Genomic DNA, 19,207 nt, shown 5'->3' with positions numbered 1-19,207 from the left:
ACTATATTGACAGTTACTATGGTACCCATTATGTCATTGTATGGTCATATCACCTCGTACTTCGGTATGTGACAAAAATAAAAAAAATAAAAAAATAAATAATAAAAAATACCTTGAACTATATTATGAAAGCAGGAAGTGAACAAATGTAACAGTTACTGATTGTAAAAGTACCAGATGGAGGGGTAGGATTCAATAAGCTTTGCTTCTTCCTACTCCTTTTGGACATGTGGAACTGTGAACTGATTATGGGATGCACTCAATTGTAATCTGATGCATGTTTAAATTAAATAAAACCATTACCATTACCATAATAAAAACAATCATCATCATATTGTGTTTTACTTTGTAAAATTGAGGAATCGCCATGTTAGACATTTACTTTCTGACTGGCTATTCTTCTATTGTCTAAAACATTTGCAGCATTTCTTGATATGCTGCCTTTATTAAAGAGCAGCATGTAGTAAACTGACTGTGAATGCTTACCATTTTCGTCTAGGCGTCTAACCAATGGGAACCCGAGATCACCCCTACTCTTAAGGCTGTTTCCTCATTTCTGATCACAATGTGTCAAAAAATGGAACTAAAAGAATTAGTGTATTTATTTGTCCTTGGTGTGTTCTGTTTACAGTGTGTGTGTCTTGGCTGTTCATTTGGGTCAAATTTAGGCATAAGATGCCACACTAAGATGAGACCCACATCCCCTTTGTTACCAACAAATCAACCTACACAAGTAAAGACATCAGAGGAAATGAGCAGCTCGTACCTTGCAGCATTGCAGAGGTGGTGTAATAGTTGAATGGGACGTTTTTAACCATGTATTTATCAGGGTCCAATGATGAAAGTTTGTCTGCGACTAAGACAGACTTCCCAGTCCCTGCATTCCCAACCAGCATGACGGGCCTCTGGTGTTCCAGTAGATAGTCCATAAGGTAACGGACACGGATGGTCTCCGCTGTGTGAACCAGGCATGCCTGCATAGTGTGATTATCTCTGATTAGAAATCAACCAGTCTTCAGAGTTTGCTGTGTCGTACCTGAAGCGGGGCATCTGCATCCATCTCAAACTTGGGCACCATTTTGGACCAGGGTTCAAACTTCTTGCTGTCTGGGTCGATGAAGTAATCGAACACCGTGCCTTGGGATGGGAACTTGATGGTTTTGAACTCAGCCACCCACCACTTGCTGAATTCCACTCTGTGGTCAACTAGCTGTAGATGCACAGAGATAGGGGTAATCAATCGATAGTCTACAATGACTTCCTCTCTGCTTCTGTTATACTGTTTATTCCAAGGCTAAATTTGTATGTTTACAGATTTAGTATACAGCATATTATAAATACAAATATTTTATTTAATTTCATACACTTTGTATTCATTTTAATACATACAATTATTGTATACAATGAATGTTTTCATCTTTTTAAATTATTTTATTATTTATTATTATTTATTATTTATTTTATTTATTATTAATTATTATTTTATTTATTATTTATTATTCATTATTATTTTTAATTTCGTTCCCCAAAAAGTATTGCTAAAAATAATGATTTTATTCATTTTATTGCTTTATTTCTGTTCATTAAATTCAACATAATGCATAGCATAATGCAGACCTGACAACCCTGAAGACATTTTAGAAGTTCTCTCCCTTTCATTTCAGCATGTTCTTGTTACATTATGCGTACATATAATATTAACAAATGTTTTTGTTTATTTTTTGTCATTAGCAAATAAAAAAAAATAGCCAAATGTCTAACTTTGGTTTTGGACACATCTGTTTTTGCAGCAATTTTATAGCTCCTTGTCTGTGATGTGACGTCCACGCTGAGCAACCACACCTCTGTTAGGAATGGAATATTTTCATTTCATTATTTTATAATGTTGTAAATAAAAAGAGTATAAATGTGACTATAGTCGTGTTTTGTCATGTCTACAGGGCTCTAATAATGCTTTGTTCATTTTAATCTGAAAAAAATAATTTTTTCTACCCACCAACTATATGTGGTTTCTTAAGTTTTTATTATTTGCCGTTTTATTATTATTATTATTATTATTATATTTATTTATTTATTTATTACTGATTGATTGATTTTCTTTATTCTTGATTTGTTTATTTATTTTTCATCTTATTTTGTGTAGAAAAATAAAAAAGTAAGATATTTGAGAACAGTGGAATGTTTTTTCAGAGTTTTTCTTGTAGAAAATCGAAACCAAAGCAAAGTTTATTCATTTTTCTGTTTTTAATAAATGCGTTTTTTTTGTTTTTTTTGGAAAACCTGATGTGGCCCAGTCTCGCCTAGACCCTAGCTCCAGTGGTCCCCAAGTAAATTGAGTTTGAGACCCCTGTATATTATAAGTCCAGATGTAGCTACTGTATAGCAAGAACCATGCGTGTCATTTGCATTATGACGTGGAGGCAAATGGAAGTTATAAAATAGGATCAGAAGCAATCTTATGCATCCATCTGCCTGCTTCAGACAGCAAAGCTTTATCTGCTGACTGACAGTTGCTTGACTTCCACTTGGTTCTGTATCCCTCTATCACCTTAAAGTCCAGTCAATAAAACCCCTTTGCACTGAAATGCATCGTGATGGGAAAATAAAAGTGGAGTACATTTTGTTCCTACTTGCATGGCATCAGCTGCATGCTTTGGTAACATCTCTGCACCATCTCTGTTGATTCATTTTACACATCAATATTACAATTTCATATTATTCTTATCTCTATATAGCCACTTTGAAAATGCTTAACATGGACGATTTAGCAGTACCTGTTCTTGGGACAAGACTCCCCCGAAGGCCCACACAGCAGCAAAAACAAAATACAGCTCATAAAGTTCCTGAGGACAGTCTGGTGGGGTATTTTCTGTGGTGAGCAAACACTCCAGCAAGTAGCAAAGCATCTGGACCATGCTCTGCTCAGGAATGGGGATGATCTGCTTGAACCTGCACAGAGAGGTCACCCGATTAAAGAACAATAAAATAACATGTAGTGTTAACAGCCCAGCGCTATATATTCTCTGGAGGAATAATAATAATCCACACCCCTTGATCATTGACATCCTAAAACGCAACTCGGGCATTTGATAATGGTGATAAAGTTTTACAAACTGCACCTCGATCTCAGGGCATCCAGGCAAGAGGGGAGGTACTTGTCGAACAGAATTGTGAGGTTCGCCTTCTCAGATTGCACCTCCCTTTTGTCAATCCAGCTGGACACTAACGGGTTCCAGCCAAGGTCTGCTGGGTTTAGATACAGGATTCCTGGAGAGAGGAGGTGAGATGCAGCTTTAGCGTCGACTAACGTCATTGCGTATGGAAAGCTGATCTGGGAAGCTGAAGCTGGGAATGGGATCACTCAATGTCTCATTAGAACGTTGTCATAAATTAGCGCCATTACTGTATAAGCTTATGGTATGTTATTCATTCATTCATTTTCTACCGCTTTTCCTCACAAGGGTCGCGGGGGTTGCTGGAGCCTATCCCAGCTGTCTTCGGGCGAGAGGCAGGGTACACCCTGCACATATAGACAAACAACCATTCACACTCATTCATACCTATGGACAATTTGGATTCGCCAATTAGCATGTTTTTGGAATGTGGGAGGAAACCGGAGTACCGGGAAAAAACCCACGCATGTACGGGGAGAACATGCAAACTCCACACAGAGATGGCCGAGGGTGGAATTGAACCCTGGTCTCCAAGCTGTGAGGTCTGCGCGCTAACCACTAGTCCACCGTGCAGCCCCACGGTATGTTATTCATTCATTCATTCATTTTCTACCGCTTTTCCTCACGAGGGTCGCGGGGGTTGCTGGAGCCTATCCCAGCTGTCTTCGGTCGAGAGGTGGGGTACACCCTGGACTGGTGGCCAGCCAATCACAGGGCACATATAGACAAACAACCATTCACACTCACATTCATACCTATGGACAATTTGGAGTCGCTAATTAACCTAGCATGTTTTTGGAATGTGGGAGGAAACCGGAGTACCCGGAAAAAACCCACGCATGCACGGGGAGAACATGCAAACTCCACACAGAGATGGCCGAGGGTGGAATTGAACCCTGATCTCCTAGCTGTGAGGTCTGCGCACTAACCACTTGACCACCGTGCAGCCCCACAGTATTTTCCCAACTGCACAGTATGCACTTGCACCGAAACCAGCTTTACAGTGATTCATGGTGTTCATCCTTTTCAGAGTCATGACATGGACAAGAGATTAGCCCAGCTGACTTTGAGCAAAAAAAAGCATGCGGAGGTTCCCAGTCAACTGGCATATATGAGAATTGATCCCTTGCCAGTTGCATACAGAGAGCTATTTGAACCGCTACACTACCCACATCCAAGGGCAAAATCTAGCTATGATAAATACTGTAGTGTCTTCAATGAAGCAACTGTAACAGTTACTTTGTATGGCACTCCCGCTAGAAGCTTCATTTGCTTCACTACTTAGATTCTACATGAGTGAATGACCAATAAAGACCCTTAAAGCCTTGTTTGTATGGTGTGTTGACTGCAAGGTCGTGCCGCTATTCTGATGAGCTGAATGTCTTATTTAATACATCTCGTTTTTGCATTGGTGATGGAGATAAATGCATGATACCCTCCCTAACGACAGAACGCGACTCGAACTGCAAGGCATGCAATTGCATGAGTAAACTCACTTCATTGCCCGTATTTCCAATGCAATGACCTAATTTCTGAGATGGATTGGTCGAGTGGTTAGCGCGCAGACCTCACAGTTAAGAGACCAGGGTTCAATTCCACCCTCGGCTATCTCTGTGTGGAGTTTGCATGTTCTCCCCGTGCATGCATGGGTTTTCTCCGGGTACTCCGGTTTCCTCCCACATTCCAAAAACATGCTAGGTTAATTAGCGACTCCAAATTGTCCATAGGTATGAATGTGAGTGTGAATGGTTGTTTGTCTATATGTGCCCTGTCATTAGCTGGCCACCAGACTCTCGCCCAAAGACAGCTGGGATAGGCTCCAGCAACCCCTGCGACCCTCGTGAGGAAAAGCGGTAGTTAATTGGCCACTCCAAATTGAGTGTGAATGGTTGTTTGTCTATATGTGCCCTGTGATTGGCTGGCCACCAGTCCAGGGTGTACCCCGCCTCTCGCTCGAAGACAGCTGTTGCGGTGCAAGTGCTTACTGTGCAGTTGGGAAAATAAGTAAATAACATACTGTGGGGCTGCACGGCGGTCGAGTGGTTAGCGCGCAGACCTCGCAGCTAGGAGACCAGGGTTCAATTCCACCCCAAGCGGTATAAAATGAATGAAAGAATTGCACCGTCTGTATGCTTCTATACTGCAACAACAACAATATGCCACGGCGTGGAGTACATATAGCAATTTATATTTTTGGCTTCATAAATAGTAGTTTTTAATTTGGTAAAACAAAGGAGAAAAAATACTACACCTGCTCTGGACACAGTGGCAGGGGTAGCGGTTTGAAGATGGCTGATCTCAAACACCAGTCTCATTGTGGAGTTCAACGGGATCCGCTCATTGCTGGCGAGGGTCAGGACCTAATAGATTAAAGACAATTTTTACAAGCAAGGAATGAAAGAATGAAGACACGTAACTTCCTTGCATGTGGTTGTTTGCACACATTAAGGACTTACAGCCATAAAGACGATGTTGGACTTTGTGGTGCATGGGTGCACTTCCAGAATAACAAACAAAAAACAGATAGTGTACATATATTTATACTGTTTATTCTGTATATTTTGTATTTTCATTTTTTAATGCATGTGTCTGCACCTACTTCACCAAAACAAATTCGTAGTATGTGTTTGATCATACCTGGCAATAAACTGATTCTGATGGGTAAGTAGCGTATTTGGTGGATGGTTGATGCATGGGGGACATGTTTGTTACCAGAGTAGGTTCAAGCAATTCGCTTCTAGGTTTCTCTGTATTCTTCTTCTGAAATATTTAGCTGTCACCTAGTGTAATTTGGCATCCGCAGAGTGGAGTTAATGTTACGCCTCGCTGTTCGGTTAGATTTTTCCCTCGCATAATCCATAATCCATCTTGTCCAGCATACAATTTGCATACATTTAGATTTTGTACATGGCTTAGTTGGCTCATATTTTTTTGTTGTGGGGCAATTCTTGCTGTGTTTCATATTTTTATGAGCATTTTGGAGCTCCAATTTTATTTTAAAGGAACTATTATGCTCATTTCCGCTTTTAGGCTCCTCAACTCAAAAAGTTGTGGGCTCCTTTAGGATGTGAAAACGATTTCAAGATCCAGATCCTTGCTTGGACTTCCTGCTTCTGACCCAAACGGTCTATTCCATTCACTCCACCCCCAGGACAGATATGTCGGTCCACGCATTCACATATGCACTCATCGAAACGAAGTCTGGATCGCATTGACGTCTGCAGAACCTCTTTCAGGGGCAATCTCATTATCTGATGCTTTGGCATGGTTTCACACCAGAATCCAACATTCTATTTTTTTTTTTTCCAAATGCACATAACAAAAACATCAAATAACGGCAAATAAAATTTTATGGTACAGGGAAGTTGTAGCTTACACCTTTCCTGACACAGAGCAAATCTGTTTAGCATGTAAGGGCATTTAGATCAACAATACGATCTGCCCCAATGGCTGGACGGGACAAAAAAAATAAAAATAAAAAAAAATAAATAAAAAAAAGAATACAACATTCTAACTATATTTATGGGTCAGAAAAGTGGAAAAAGCACCTTCGATCCCCTTTAAGTTTAATATGTGTTTGTGTTGGTTTTCGGTCACTGCATACAGGAGCACTTTTCAGCAGCCATCTTTCCTGCCCTTTTTTGGTTGTTTCTTCAACTTTGTTCCCCTTTATGACAGACTATATCATAAAAATCCATATATGAAAAATTTCCACAGCAGCAGTGCACATATGCGGCATGTTCACTCTGACTTGCCAAGATTTCTCGGCAGTGGAAAAAACTGTGTAGGCAGCAAAAAAAACAAAAAAAAATACTGTATTTATTTACACCCCTGTATATTATGTCACACCTTGTTGTCATCCATGACGGTGTTGAGTGACTCAATCCACATGGGGTCAATGTCTCCATCCAAAACAATCCACTTTGGCCCACTGTGAGTCACGTTGGCTAATTCACGCATTATACAAGAAAGCAGACCTGTGGGAGACAATGTAAGCATACAGGTCATGAAATACTTTTTTAGACAAGCAAAAACTTCTCTAAAATTACCGTCTTTCCACTCTCTGTTTGCTGGGTTGATGATACCAAACAGCTCATCGTTTGTCACCGCTTTTGGGTTGAGGTCGACCCACACGGGTCGGCGTTTCATGTTCTGGTAGCTCCTTTGGAGTGACCTGAGCACCTGGCTCTTCCCAGTACCGGCATTCCCAATGACAAACACCGAGTGGCGCACGGCCAAAAGCTCTTCCAGCTGCACCACCTGGCGTAACGGGCAGAATGAAAGAAGACCAAATTAGAGAAATGAATGGGAGAAGAATGACTATGGCTATGGTGGGTGGTGCAGCACAGCAGCATTTCACGGTCCATAGCCCACAATACATGGCGAGGCATGACATTTTTAATAATAATAATAATACATTTTATTTGTATAGTACTCAAATACGCTTTACAGTAGAGAAAAAGAAATAAAAAAAGGTAATGGTAATGGTTTTATTTCATTTGAACATGCATCAGATTACAATTGAGTGCATCCCATAATCAGTTCACAGTTCCACATGTCCAAAAGGAGTAGGAAGAAGCAAAGCTTATTAAATCCTACCCCTCCATCTGGTACTTTTACAATCAGTAACTGTTACATTTGTTCACTTCCTGCCTTTCTAATATATTTTAATTTTAATTTTAATTTTAATTTTAATTTTAATTTTAATTTTAATTTTAATTTTAATTTTAATTTTAATTTTAATTTTAATTTTAATTTTAATTTTAATTTTAATTTTAATTTTAATTTTAATTTTGTCACGTACCGAAGTACGAGTTCCACATGTCCAAAAGGAGTAGGAAGAAGCAAAGCTTATTAAATCCTACCCCTCCATCTAGTATTTTTACAATCAGTAACTGTTACATTTGTTCACTTCCTGCCTTTCTAATAAATTTTAATTTTAATTTTAATTTTAATTTTAATTTTAATTTTAATTTTAATTTTAATTTTAATTTTAATTTTAATTTTAATTTTAATTTTAATTTTAATTTTAATTTTAATTTTAATTTTAATTTTAATTTTAATTTTAATTTTAACCCTCCATCTGGTACTTTTACAATCAGTAACTGTTACATTTGTTCACTTCCTGCTTTCCATAATACAATTTAAGTTTTTTTTTTTTTTTTTTTTTTAATAATGCCCCTTGTACCGAAATACCGTCCATAAAAATGGAGTTGAGTAAAAACTGATTAAAATACAATATCCAAGTATAACAAGTTAGACATTAAAAAATAATTTAAACAGGTGGATTTTGTGTTCGCAGGTTCGGAGCTTGGTCTCACAGGGGAGTGCCAGGAGGTTAGAGTCTGAGGTATCATTTATGAGAATATGAGAATACTTCATATTTGATTGGGTCATCCTATTTTCCCATGAATCCCCATTTGTGGACTTTTAAGAGTGATTCAATATTTAACACCTTTGGTCCACATCCACTGCATCCTTTTGCACTGCCTTGTTTTCTTTGTTTTGTACTGTGAAGCTCCACATGTAACCTCATTAAGATCCAACAGTGCAAAATGTAAATTCTTACATTTTTTTCAACACATTTACAAATTATAATCAGGAATGCATCAACAAATCCTCCATCTGCCTCTGGTCCGGTTTGCCTACTCTCGTTTTAGCCTTTTCACATGATCATAAAACGTCTTTATCCTTAGTTTGGGCAGCATCTCTCGGGTAAACACATAAAGTGCTGCAAGTCAACCATTTATATCCAATGCAATATCTGTGAGGCGATGCCACAGAATGTGCAACACAGAAAAAGATGAGATAAAAAAAGATTTTTTTTTTTTTTTTTTCCACACAAGCATACAGATGGTGAGCTCAATCAATGCAATTGACGGGGAGTCCTTGGGGCTGCTTGGAGCTCCTTGGGGCTCCTTATCCGCCTCCATTCAGCAGGAGCCCAGGTGGCTTTGCACACTCAAAGGCCCCGGTTGATTACTGCTTTGATTTGAGAGGGACTAATGCTAGCACGGGCTAATGCTAAAGGCATGCAGCCTCTCTCACCTCATTCGCTTTCTCTCCTTGTTGACTGAAATCAAAAGGTTTGGCAGCGCAAACAAAGACAGTAAAAGTTCAGCCTCTGTTGCTGTTCCTACTCGCTATTGACCGCTCTGCCATTCTCTCTCCTTTGCTTTGTTTTTTTCTCTTCCTGTGGCCGTCTCACACAATGCCAGGGTTAAGTGGCATGGTGCAGCCAGGCCTCCATTGATGCTGTGTTATTATGTGCTTTCCGTGTCTATTTGACCTGAGGCAAATTGCACTTATTTCCCGTGGTCTGGTGTTCACCCGTCTCTGACATAAGGTGCATTCTCTCAACGTGCATGTGCATGTGTGTGTGTGTGTGTGTGTGCATATCTGTATGTAATACAACAACGACAATAAGGTCAGCAGCTCAGGTACCTAAAGTCTCATTGCAGGCAACCATTGACGTCTGCAATATTTGCGCAATTCATCCAGATCCTCAGAGTGCTGGACACTAATGGCTATTTCCCAGCAAAGGATTAGGATGAGCAGTAAACAGCTTTTGGTGAAAACTAAGATAAATCCGAATGAAAGTGCCACGACCGTAATATCGGTCTAAATTGTTCAGGATAAAATCCCATTAAGGGACTTTGCTTCTTCTGCAAGCATCTCAGACAACTTATGATTACATTTGCTTGTGTTCTTGGTCTTGTGGGTTTGAAATTTGCTGCAAATAAAATCTAATTTGATGGAGACAGACAATTTAGAAATCGGGTTTACTGTACCTTCAATACAAAATTGTCTTCCGGCTGTAATTTCAAGTCGAGAACAGCTTCTTTCACGTTCTTCTCAAAGTCCAGGTCTTTTTTCCTGGCTACTTCCAGAGCGGGGAAGAGGTCACCGATCAGCCCGATGAACACAGGCATGTCGTCGGTGACAATTTTGGGGATGTTGAAGTCTCGTAGCGCTCTCATGAGTACTTGGTCCTCAGCTCGGCCGGGATTACCTCTCTTTAAAGAGCCGGCGACGACCAGGACGGACTTGATGGCTCGGAGGCCCCAATCATAGTGGTCCTCAAACGGGGGAAAAAAGACACAGTTTCATGCATTGATTGATTGATTCATTTTTTTCACCAACATGTTTTGTTGTTTGTTTACGTTTGCAGTGAAAGCTATCACATCGGAGAAATGACGTAACACAATGACTAATTGACTAAATGACTGAATCTGGTTTTAGTTGATGGAAATACAGTTTGAGTTGGAATGGACGTCTGTTTGCCTTTTATGCAGCATTTTGCGTGTTTATGACACCATAATAGCAGTAATAGTAATGGTAATGGTAATGGTAATGGTAATGGTAATGGTAATGGTAATGGTAATGGTAATGGTAATGGTAATGGTAATGGTAATGGTAATGGTATTATTTCATTTGAACATGCATCAGATTACAATTGAGTGCATCCCATAATCAGTTCACAGTTCCACATGTCCAAAAGGAGTAGGTAGAAGCAAAGCTTATTAAATCCTACCCCTCCATCTGGTACTTTTACAATCAGTAACTGTTACATTTGTTCACTTCCTGCTTTCATAATAGTTTTTTAAATTAAATTAAATTAAATTAAATTAAATTAAATTAAATTAAATTAAATTAAATTAAATTAAATTAAATTAAATTAATAATTATTAAATTATTAAGTTAAATTAAATTAAATTAAATTTAATTAAATTAAATTTTTGTCACGTATCAAAGTAGGAGGTGATATGAGCATCCAATGACATAATGGGTACCATAGTAAGTGTCAATATAGTGATATATATAGCACATCATGACTGGTTCAAGACTCTTCATCCTTGTATTTAGCAAACATCAACTGCTTGTATTGTTTCTTGAATTGGCTCATCGTTGTGCATTGTTTGAGGTCCTTACTCAATCCATTCCATAGTTTGATTCCACATACTGAAATGCTATGGCTTTTTAACGTAGTCCTAGCAACAGTACAATATGTACTGTACAATGTAAATATATGTACAATGTAAAAAAAGTGTGTAAAGTTTACTCCAACCACACCACCAAAAGGTGCTTTTAATAATAATCTCCATTCACATGGTGATGTTTTAAAACTACCGGATTTTCCGCACTTGAAAGCGCACTTAAAAGCGCACTTAAAAGCGCACTTAAAAGCGCACTTAAAAGCGCACTTAAAAGCGCACTTAAAAGCGCACTTAAAAGCGCACTTAAAAGCGCACTTAAAAGCGCATTTAAAAGCGCACTTAAAAGCGCACTTAAAAGCGCACTTAAAAGCGCACTTAAAAGTCTTAAAAATCGACGGTTCAAACATTTGAAAAATTGTTGTTGTGCTAAGTAGCAGATGTTGATTATGTGTACGCTGGCAGCGATAAACCAACTGCAGCCTGAACTGTTAAGCCAATTTCAGCCAATCAGAAGTGTAGATTACATCGTTTCCATACACGCACAACATCAAACATGGCGATTCACAAAAAAAAGACGTGTGTACTCCCAGCAAAGTCGCTCTACTTTTCAGTTGTTTCAGCAAAAATCATGTAATACGAAAGTGAAAATGAAAGAAACATATGTTTATTAAAACGTAGCAGATGTTGATTATCACTACCATCCTGTGAAGTGTATTTCATTTTAGCAATCAAGACTGAAGTCTTTCGGCTGTGACGCCATCATTGGTGAAATAATTCCGCCTTGTTTAATTGCCTCCACAAACAAACATGCATAAATAACAGGGAGGTTTTAAATGTGCTGGGTGCTGGAGCCTATCCCAGCCATCTTCAGGCGAGAGGCGGCGTACACCCTGGACTGGTGGCCAGCCAATCACAGGGCACATATAGACAAACAACCATTCACACTCACATTCATACCTATGGACAATTTGGAGTCGCTAATTAACCTAGCATGTTTTTGGAATGTGGGAGGAAACCGGAGTACCCGGAGAAAACCCACGCATGCACGGGGAGAACATGCGAACTCCACACAGAGATGGCCAAGAGCGGAATTGAACCCTGGTTTCCTAGCTGTGAGGTCTTTTGAAAAAATCCGTATTGGCGTGACATGAAACTTTATATCTTTAGTACCTGTTTTGAAAGTAGCTCTTTGCAAAGTGTGTAGAGCGTGATAAACTTCCTGGCGAGGACCCGGGCGCAGAGGAAGCCCTCAGCCACCAACATGATTTCACAAATCAGCTCAAAGTCCGGTACCACCATGGCACACGGTCTGTGACAGAAGGAAGAACCTTTTCACAGACCACAATGGCTTCAAAAACTCTTGACACATATGACAAAAATAATGACAACACTAAATAGTTACTAAAAAGTTACTAGATATCATTTATTAACCTTCCTCTTGTGTTAGCTTTCTGGTATCATCTCTTATGTTAACGGGTCGGTTTTGACCCATGTATTAAATCAGCTATAAAATACACTAAAAACAATAAGTTACCATCAAATTTGCTTCTCATGTCTTGGTTACCTTCTTAGGCTTCCTCATCCATGAAAATGTTGGTTTTAATACTTTTGGTGTGGGCATGTAGGCCTTTTTTTGTCACTATACCCCTCCATTTCAATTTCCAAAAATGGTCAAATTAACCTTAAAAGAATCATATTAATAAATTGAAGGTTCTTTTGTTGCCTGGTTATTACTGAGGGCTATAGAATATATCTCTTAAATCAGTTTTATTTAGTTTCTCATTTTAGAATTAATCACTAAAGAAACATCTATAGCAGGGGTCTCAAACACACGGCCCACGGGCCAAATGTGGCCCACAGGACACTAGTTTGAGGCCCCCACCTTGATATGAAAGTTTAATGTTTGATATGGATGCTGTATGGTATCATGTACCCAGAAAAAATAATTACGTTTGATTAATGTTCATGTTAAAGGTTAAATAACTGTTAATAGTTATCCTCCCTATCCGTGTGGAAGTGGTAAGTTTTTGGCTATTTAAGTTTAAAGGAAATAACTTGAAGGCTACTGTTTAGGTCGCTAGCTCTCTACTTTGCGAGTTAGCATGTGTCTCAAGACCCTGCAGTTGCGCAATATGTTGTAAATAAAAAGAGTATAAATGTGACTATAGTCGTGTTTTGTCATGTCTACAGGGCTCTAATAATGCTTTGTTCATTTTAATCTGAAAAAAATAATTTGTCTACCCACCAACTATATGTGGTTTCTTAAGTTTTTATTATTTGCCGTTTTATTATTCTTATATTTATTTATTACTGATTGATTGATTTTCTTTATTCTTGATTTGTTTATTTATTTTTCATCTTATTTTGTGTAGAAAAATAAAAAGTAAGATATTTGAGAACAGTGGAATGTTTTATCAGAGCTTTTCTTGTAGAAAATCGGAACCAAAGCAAAGTTTATTCATTTTTCTGTTTTTAATAAGAATTAAGTTTTTAATAAATGCCGTAGATCAACCGGTAAATTAAGAGCTTTGCGGATGCAGAGTGAGCATCGCCAATCCACCTCATGATCTCATATTCTTTACAATAAATCTTCTATTCAGATATATCTACGTATCTACGTTCCACTGACCTGAACAGAGCCTTGAGGTTCTCGGGAAGCTCCGTCCTACCAGCGTAGCCTGGATTCATCGTGATGAAGATACCCACGGTGGGACAAAGGTTTACCTCTTCACCCATGAAATGAAACCTCTGTTTCTTATCTCGGATGGCATCCTGGATACTTTTGACCTGCACAACAGCATAGAGGAGACACATGCATCGCCATGGAGATGATGATGGGATTATTAACTAAGCTTAAAACTGCATATGACGCTGTCATGCTCATGTAAAGCATCATAGAAGAAGGCAATAAAATGATGCTGTCCGTTAAAGAAGCCATCATTAACCACAGTTTCCTCAATAAAGGCGTACAGTCCGGTTCTATATCATGAAAGGCATCCTTCAATGACTTCCATTGTGAAACCGGGGTGGCAGGTGCCCCCCCGCCAGTATAGCAGTAGGGCAAACACTGTATTGTATTGAAGGTCTAAATGCCATCCTCTCAAGGCATCCTTCAGTGGAACACAAGCATGCGAGAAGAGCGTAACGAGTCGACAGCTGGAAAGAGGAGGAAGATGTTTTCATGGATGAGTACTTTGGCTACAGATCACTCAGTCGTATTAACACAAGAGAGAGAGAGAGAGAAGATGGGAAAAAAAGGAGTGCAGCTCCAACACTATCGCAGAAGTGGGGCATCAGTCTGGCTTATATTTGATGGGGTATGACTGCGTCTCCGTTCGAGTACCCTTTATAGATATGGGAGGAACTCCAGTGTCACCATCACATGTAAACCGAGAGTAGTCAGAGAGCACAGACCTCAGCCAAGGCTTAACATTTGTAATCAGGGGTCTCAAACACGCGGCCCGCGCAAGTTTGATATGGATGCTGTATGGTATCATGTACCCAGAAAAAATTATTACGTTTGATTAATGTTCATGTTAAAGGTTAAATAACTGTTAATAGTTATCCTCCCTATCCGTGTGGAAGTGGTACGTTTTTGGCTATTTAAGTTTAAAGGAAATAACTTGAAGGCTACCGTTTAGGTCGCTAGCTCTCTAGTTTGCGAGTTAGCATGTGTCTCAAGACCCTGCAGTTGCGCAATATGTTGTAAATAAAAAGAGTATAAATGTGACTATAGTCGTGTTTTGTCATGTCTACAGGGCTCTAATAATGCTTTGTTCATTTTAATCTGAAAAAATAATTTGTCTACCCAACAACTATATATGGTTGTTATTATTATTATTATTATTATTATTATGATTATTATTATTATTATTATTATTATTATTATTATTATTATTATTATTATTATTATTATTATTATTATTATTATTATTATTATTATTATTATTATATAATAATAATAATAATAATAATAATAATAATAATAATAATAATAATAATAATAATAATAATAATAATAATAATTATTATTATTATTATTATTATTATTATTATTATTATTATTATTATTATTATTATTATTATTATTATTATTATATTTATTATATTTATTTATTTATTTATTACTGATTGATTGATTTTCTTTATTCTTGATTTGTTTATTTATTTTTCATCTTATTTTGTGCAGAAAAATAAAAATTAAGATATTTGAGAACAGTGGAATGTTTTATCAGAGCTTTTATTGTAGAAAATTTTATTGTAAATTTTATTGTAAAAAATTCTGTCTTTAATAAATGCATTTTTGGGGGGGGGAAACCTGATGCAGCCCAGCCATGAACAGAAAAGGTGTCCAGTGTTTATGTAACATAAACAGTTTATTCATTTATAAGTCGCTCTGGAGTATAAGTCGCAGGAACAGCCAACCTATGAAAAAAAGTGTGACTTATAGTCCGGAAAATACGGTAATCCATTCCAATGGTAAACAACTGGATCTTCTGGATGGTACTTATTGTCGATGAGGGCTTCTAGCACATCCTGGTGAGATCAGCAACATGGACGCCATCTTTTAACTTGCAATGATTTCTTTTTCTCGAATTCAATCGTGGTCTTTGGAATGTTGCTGTCACTTGCAACTTTATTTAATAAATTGCAATTCCGAGCGTCATGACAAAATGCACGAACCGGGGTCAAAAACGCTGAGGGTCCATTGTTCGCCCACTTGATTCCGGACGCCTTACATGTATGTGCCTTGAGGGCTGTCACACGTAAGAACCAAATATGGTGAGATTTTGTCTTGGGGGCGCATGATACACACCAGAGATATTCCCAATTCAAGAATCTCTGGAAATTCGAACAATGAAGTAGTTCCCACATTCACGTCCAACCTTCGTTGGCTGAATCGCAGTTCAAATGTACCCAATTTATATTCATGATGTTACGTCCAGTTTGAATTCCTTTAATATGGGACTTGCCCTACCACCTGTGCACAGCAAACCTAACAGGCAAGGGCGCATGTCGCCCTTGGATGGTAGCTGTGAGGATCAGGTGTGAGAGCCCAGGCTTGCTATGGTGAGAGATCACTCAGTTGTAGCCGACTCCACTGTAAAACGGGCTGCCGACTGTCACAGCGCAGGTCTTTCTTCCCAAGGTCTACTTCTCCACATATAAAGCACCGTGATTTATTATTCATTAAGCCGTGCAGCACCTACTCATTTCTGCGGCTCTTTAAAATTCTCTATGCTTACTTGCAGGGTCTTGAAGAGGCGACTGCTTGACTTTTTTTTTGCTGCTGCGAAAGAAAAGCAAGGGCATCAGACTTACTTTTTATCCACTGCAATGACTAACGAGTCAAGGAACACTCGTCATCATTATGGAGATGACCCTAATCAACACGTTTGCAGTGTAGATGCTATTTCATGACAATGTTCCACGTGCATACAAACCATGTAAAAAAAAAAACAAACAAACAATGCAACCATGCAGAAAGGTTTCTTTTGATCTGGGATGGCAGGATGTACCATAACATAACATGACATAACACCGAGCATCAGCTGAAACACAGAAGAGGCCGGATGTCTGACAGGCTAGCCGGGTCACGTGTTTAGAGCTCCAGTTCTGAGCATGAAGCCTAGGACGCCGCAGCGTGGAACCAACTGGATCACTTTGACAGAGTGAATGGAAAAAATTGAAAACCCACCTCGAGACTCTCCACACAGGAGGCTACCTGCTATACGCTTAATGGGTTGCAACACAATGTGTTCGCAAAGTCAATCGCTATTTTCTTGGGGAAGATTTTATGATTATTATGAATATTATGAATATTATGAATATTATGAATATTATGAATATTATTATGGTTATTGTGGTTATAATGGTTATTATGATTATTATGATTATCATGATTATTATGATTATTATGGTTATTATGGTTATTATGATGATGACTATTATGATTATTATGATGATGATTACGATTACAATTACAATTATTGTGATTATGACTATGATTATTATGATTATTTTGATTATTATGATTATATGATGATGATTATATGATGATGATGATGATGATGATGATTAGGGCTCGAGCACTGACCAGTGCGAAAGCCCTATTGTAATCGTAATGTTTATTATTATTATTATTAGGGCTCGAGCACTGACCAGTGCGAAAGCCCTATTGTAATCGTAATGTTTATTAGGGCTCGAGCACTGACCAGTGCGAAAGCCCTATTGTAATCGTAATGTTTATTATTATTATTAGGGCTCGAGCACTGACCAGTGCGAAAGCCCTATTGTAATCGTAATGTTTATTATTATTATTATTATTATTATTCTGCCAACCGTCGGCCTTTTTGAGGGCCTCAACATGCCCGAAAACTCACCAAATTTGCTGAGCGCATCAGGTCTGGCGAAAAATTTTATATTTTATGGGTTTCAAATATAATGTTCCAAAATTGGCTCTCTAGCGCCACCTTGAATTTTAAAAAAAATTAGCCCCCGCCACCAGTTTCACCGATTGTCACGAAACTTGGTGGAGACGTCTATCGTGACAGGACGGACCAAAAAGTCTCAAGAACCCATATTGGAAAATGCACACGAAGTCGGCCATTTTGGATGGCGGCGGCCTTTTTCAGCCCAGAAGTTGGGGTCGTATCTCGACGAACTCCTCCTAGGGGGTTTGACCGAATGAGTCCGTTGTTGCATCAACGGACACTAGACGGATGGCCGACGTTAAATTGCGAAGGATTTTGGGATATTCCATACGATGTGGGCGTGGCACGCCCCCAAATTTTGCCCTTTTTCATCTGTCCGGGCCTTGCACGCTGAGCGTAACTGTAGACGTGAATAACTTGGCTCCACGTGGTCAGATCTTCATCATACTTGGTACATGTGATCATGGCCCCGCCCCGAAGGTCCCCGTAGGTCACTTCCTGATTTCGTCGCAGCGCCACCTATTGGCGACAGGCTACAGGCGTGTCATCTACATGAGGCCTTTTCTGGCAGGAGATTCATCAGATGAACACCGAGGTCACAAGGTCACTGCCTGACAGCCTGGTGAAGCCTGTTGATGGACCATGATGCAGGAAAAGCGCACGTGGTGGGCGTGGCCTGGCGGCGAATGCTCAGGCCTCGCCGTTTACAAAGAAAGGGTCATCATTCGCCCGCAGAAGGTCGCATGTGCTTGAAAACTCATAAGGGGGGGCAGATTCTAGGCCTGAGGGCCCTGGTGGGGCCCCCATTTGAAACCAAGACAAATTGACTCACTAGCGCCACCTACAAGTTTTAAAATAATTATCCCTCGCCTCCCGTTGCACGTATGGGCATGATTTTCGGAGGAGACATCACTCGTGACAGGACGCGCAAAAAAGTCTCAAGAACCCATGTTCAAAAACCAACAGGAAGTCCGCCATTTTAGGTGGCGGCGGCCATTTGGGGGAGGATGTAGGGGTCGTATCTCGACGAACTCCTCCTAGGCGGTTTGACCGAATGAGTCCGTTGTAGCATCAACGGACACTAGACGGATGGCCCACGTTAAATTGCGAAGGATTTTGGGCTGCTACTTAGGATGTGGGCGTGGCACGCCACCAAACTTTTACTTTAACCTTAACTTTTACCTTATCTGGCCCAGCCTGGTGTCTGGCCTTGCCTTGAAGCAATGTACATCAAAGTCAATACACAGTTTGACTGACAGACTGATGATGTCAGTTGATGGACTGTGATGTGTGTAAAGCACATGTGGTGGGCGTGGCCACGGCGAATGGTCAGCCTTCGCCATTGACCATCGAAGGCTGATATTTTGCCCGCAGAAGGTCACAGGCTGCTGAAATCTTACACGTAAGGTCAGAATCCAGGCCTGAGCGCCCTGGTGGTGCTCCCATGTGACACCAATCTAAATTGACACACTAGCGCCACCTAGAAGTTTCAATTCATTATCCCTCGCCACCCGTGGCACGTATCACTATGATTTTCGGTGGAGACGTCTATCATGACAGGACGCACCTAACGCTCCAGAACCCATGTTCAAAACACAGCGCCACCAACTGGTGGAAATGTATATCTGCTGTAACTTCCTCACGCATGGTCGGATCGTCTCCT

At 39.4% G+C, this 19,207-nt stretch overlaps 1 protein-coding gene across 1 annotated transcript in view; it reads right to left on the bottom strand.

The window, feature by feature from the left end:
- Positions 1 to 19,207, bottom strand: part of dnah9 (dynein, axonemal, heavy chain 9) — a 176,516-nt gene that overhangs the window by 86,903 nt on the left and 70,406 nt on the right. Inside the window, exons 35-43 of the mRNA XM_058060982.1 lie at positions 13,740 to 13,897; positions 12,281 to 12,419; positions 9,965 to 10,252; positions 7,023 to 7,433; positions 5,425 to 5,533; positions 3,120 to 3,267; positions 2,775 to 2,949; positions 1,037 to 1,210; positions 767 to 974 (exon numbers count right to left, since the gene is read on the bottom strand). Of these exons, the coding sequence (XP_057916965.1) occupies positions 767 to 974; positions 1,037 to 1,210; positions 2,775 to 2,949; positions 3,120 to 3,267; positions 5,425 to 5,533; positions 7,023 to 7,433; positions 9,965 to 10,252; positions 12,281 to 12,419; positions 13,740 to 13,897 (1,810 nt within the window). The remainder of the gene's footprint in view (positions 1 to 766; positions 975 to 1,036; positions 1,211 to 2,774; positions 2,950 to 3,119; positions 3,268 to 5,424; positions 5,534 to 7,022; positions 7,434 to 9,964; positions 10,253 to 12,280; positions 12,420 to 13,739; positions 13,898 to 19,207) is intronic.

This window comes from Doryrhamphus excisus, chromosome 22 (genome assembly GCF_030265055.1).
Source record: "Doryrhamphus excisus isolate RoL2022-K1 chromosome 22, RoL_Dexc_1.0, whole genome shotgun sequence".
Lineage (NCBI taxonomy): Eukaryota > Metazoa > Chordata > Actinopteri > Syngnathiformes > Syngnathidae > Doryrhamphus > Doryrhamphus excisus.
Note: the sequence above shows the minus strand (reverse complement) of the source record. Positions and strands in the feature narration are given on the sequence as shown.